General features: G+C 38.7%; 1 protein-coding gene across 1 annotated transcript; it reads right to left on the bottom strand.

The window, feature by feature from the left end:
* Positions 1–527: 527 nt before the first annotated feature.
* Positions 528–2733, bottom strand: LOC111008621 (L-ascorbate oxidase homolog). Its single transcript, XM_022281368.2, has 3 exons — positions 2356–2733; positions 1152–2261; positions 528–1050 (listed from the first exon to the last, which is right to left on the bottom strand). The coding sequence occupies exons 1-3, from the start codon at positions 2610–2612 to the stop codon at positions 750–752; spliced, it is 1668 nt and encodes a 555-aa protein (XP_022137060.2). The 5' UTR covers positions 2613–2733; the 3' UTR covers positions 528–749.
* Between the last annotated feature and the right edge of the window lie 754 nt (positions 2734–3487).

Raw genomic sequence — 3487 nt, 5'->3', positions numbered from 1 at the left:
GAGAGAGATGAAGGAAACTAAAATTGATTTTCATATTTATCGAGGGGGAGAATGGCAATTCGTGTCTTTTGGCATTCTTGTTGAGATTGCTGAGATAAGCAAAAGTATAGAAAACTCAGGTTTTGAAAATTTGGCCAAAAATCAAGCTAAGTGACCCCTAATCCCTTGATTCATATTGTTCATCCGTTTGAATTTTTAGTCAACACTTCAACAGCTTACAAATCCTTATACTCTCCATTCCCATCATAGTCTAGCTGGATGCAAGTTGATTTTATATAGGTTTGAAATACAATTTTTAAAATTCTCTCTCATATATCTAATTGTCTATAGTCATCATAGACACTTTGTTATATGGTTAAAGCATTAGAGTCTATAATTCGCGACCCCATTGATTAAGTTTTTTCCTTTTAGAGAGCGTTTAGAAAAGTACCTATATATGTGCAAAAGAGCATAATAGCCTTCCTCTCTTATTGAGTTGGTTTAAGAAAATATTCGAAACTATTTCTGCAGCTTGCTTGGTTGTTCCCTGGAGAAAAGTCTTTTGTTATTAAATCTTTCCTTAGTTGCAATAGTAGTTACACACTTCCTATTCCCCTTTTATCGAAGGGATCTTTTGATCAGGGTTTTCCAATCAGCAAAGGTTTTCATGAATTTCCCAATATATAGTAGTAACTTATTGGGAGATTCATGACCACCCCTATTAATATCATAGTCTCTCAATTGAAGTGTTGGAGGCTGGATGAGTTGTCTCAAATGGTATATGGCCTGGGCAATGGCATGCCCTTGACTAAACCGCAAAGCAAAGCGTTATCTGGGATGTTGTACTCATCTCTGAGGGAGTGAGCGGGTGAAATAACACTGATGTAGAGTTGTTGTCCCAAGTAACGATTTTCTGTCAACTCAGATCTCAAGTTCCACATTCCAACATTATCGAGTGTAAGAAGAATGGCTGCCCATGACTTAGGAAAGACTTGAATTGTATGTCTACTCACGGCATCTAGAAGATTGTAGTTCTTTCGCTTTTCCGGTGTCCATCTCCCAGGCTCAATACTGTGAAAGAAAAATTGATCAATTCATTAGCCATGTGTAAATTGGGAATACAAAATTAATATTATATGCATTAATAATTATTTTTGTTTGATGATACTTACGCAACAGCAAAGAAGGAATAGCCATCAAAATGCCATGATTGGAGGCTTTTCTCGTGGTTCTCAAATATGATCTCTACAAAGTTGCGGAAGGTTGCATTAACAACATTAGGAGCAATAGTCACCGTGGTTGCACTTTCTGTCGGTCCCTCGTCAGAAATGGTATCATACTTGAAGACTTTGTCAGCAATTCCGAAATACTCTGCAAGCTTCAACGGAGTTTCAGGGTCAATATGGGAGACACCATTTATGGCGTATTGCAGCTTACCATCGGTCTTAGTCGCTGAATTGACTAGCTTGATGGTGCGGGTAATGTTGATGGAACCATAATGGTACGAGCCTTGGGGATTAGGCCTAGCAGCGCTGGCAGTAAGGTTCCAACGAAAGGTACGAAATTGATTGAGGGACCAAGCCCAACCCATGGGTGCTTCGGGGATTTCAGGAGAGGCGGGGCCTTTGCCATTAGTGTATCGAACAATGCCTTTACCGACAAGAAGGCTTTTAATAAATCTAGTGGATGCAACCATGTAATAATCCTTCGGCTCTTGGTTGGCTCTGACTAGCACCGAAAAGCATTGTCCCACGTGGATGTCAAGTGATTGGTAATCGTTCTGGACGACATGAGAGCCCTCCATCTCTACCAACTTCATGGTGTGGCCTTGGAATCTAAAGTTAAGAGTTGTCTTCAATCCAACGTTGCAGATTCGGTACTTGTAAGTCTTTCCAGGCTTCATAGTGAAGAGCGGCTCATCGGTTCCATCACCCTTTGCAGTCTTCCCGTTAATGAGGACACCGTCAGGTCTAGCGAGGGAGCGACCGCTATCTAAAAAGTTTTTTAGGGTAGAATGACTCTTGATGTACCAGTCACCAATAAGGACAGTGTAATCATCTTCAGGGTCAGCATAAGGGACAGGAATGAGTAAACGACTATTCACACGAAGGCCGCCAAAGGCTCCTGCTGCCCTGTGCATGGCAGTTGATGGGTAGTAGAAGTAGCTTCCAATTTGGTCCTTAACTTGGAAATGGTAGGTAAAGTTTGTCCCCGGTGGGATTGGGCAATTAGTTCCAAGAAGTCCATCTTGCCACGAATTCTTTCTATGTTGAATACCGCTCCTGCAGGTCCAATTTAATATTTTGTTTGTATGAGCATTAATTGAGATGAATGAAGATGAATGAACATGTAAACACAAATATAAATACGCCCTACCAATGCAGAAGGAAGGGTTCATCCAGGTTGTTGAAGACGTTAACGACCAAGTTATTGTTGGTTGTGGAGTTGATATTAGGTCCGGGAAATTGGCCATTGATGAGAATGCCTTGTTGGGGAACACCCAAGGGAGAGATGGTGCCATAGGTGACGTTCCATGTGAAGAAGAAATAAGGGTCCTCACCACGGACCGTTGACATCATTGCTGCAGCCAAAAGGCAAAGCAGCATGGTAAACATCAACCCCAACCCCGCCATCTATCTCCCGGCCCCCTTCTCTCTCTTTTGATATTTCCGCCCTTCTTGTCGATTGTCGAGCAGGATATGTATCCCCCAAATTCGTAAGAAGATGGGTTCTTGTCCCCTTCCCCGATGCCTAATCCTTCCAATCCTTCATTTATATACACGTTCGGCTCAAATTTTCAACCACTCAAACTACCAACTTTTTCTCTGCAGTTTCCCTAAAAATAATGCCCACAATCCTCTCCAACACCAAATATTTACTTATATTAGAGGTTAGCTATCCATGATTTCTGGAGTAGAAAACACGTGTGGGTCAACCTCGTTGTTTTATTCTTTACGAAGTATATTCCATAGATGATTAATAATTTCTCCAGTGCCAAGAGAATAATTATAGTGGCGTATATATATATACCCAATCTTATTCCTGATCAATTATCTTAAATACACTTTTTTTTAATCACAGGTTTAATCTTTAAGCTTTAATTACATTTATGCCCAATGAATCTTTAATTTGAATGTTAAAGTGAGTCTAATAGATCTATTAATTTTCACCTTTGTATTTAATAGGCCTTTAACTTTTAAAAGTGTCCAATAGAATCTTTGAATAATTTTTAACTGTGTCTAATAGGTGATATATATTTGACATATTTTAAAAATTAATCCATATAAAATTAAATTTTGTATCTAATAGAATCATAATATTTAAAGTTTGAATCTAATTTAATTATATGAATTTTAAAAAACTATCAATTTTAGATATAAAATTTAAAGTTTAAAGATTTATTAAACATAAAATAAAAAATCTCCAGGATAGCTTAGATGGTTTATTCGGAGGAACACTGTTAATTTTCACACGGCCGTTTGGCAAGTAATTCCGTCTCTCTTTTTAT

The sequence above is a fragment of the Momordica charantia genome (assembly GCF_013281855.1).
Source record: "Momordica charantia cultivar OHB3-1 chromosome 3 unlocalized genomic scaffold, Mcharantia_2.0 BLBB01000003.1, whole genome shotgun sequence".
NCBI lineage: Eukaryota > Viridiplantae > Streptophyta > Magnoliopsida > Cucurbitales > Cucurbitaceae > Momordica > Momordica charantia.
Note: the sequence above shows the minus strand (reverse complement) of the source record. Positions and strands in the feature narration are given on the sequence as shown.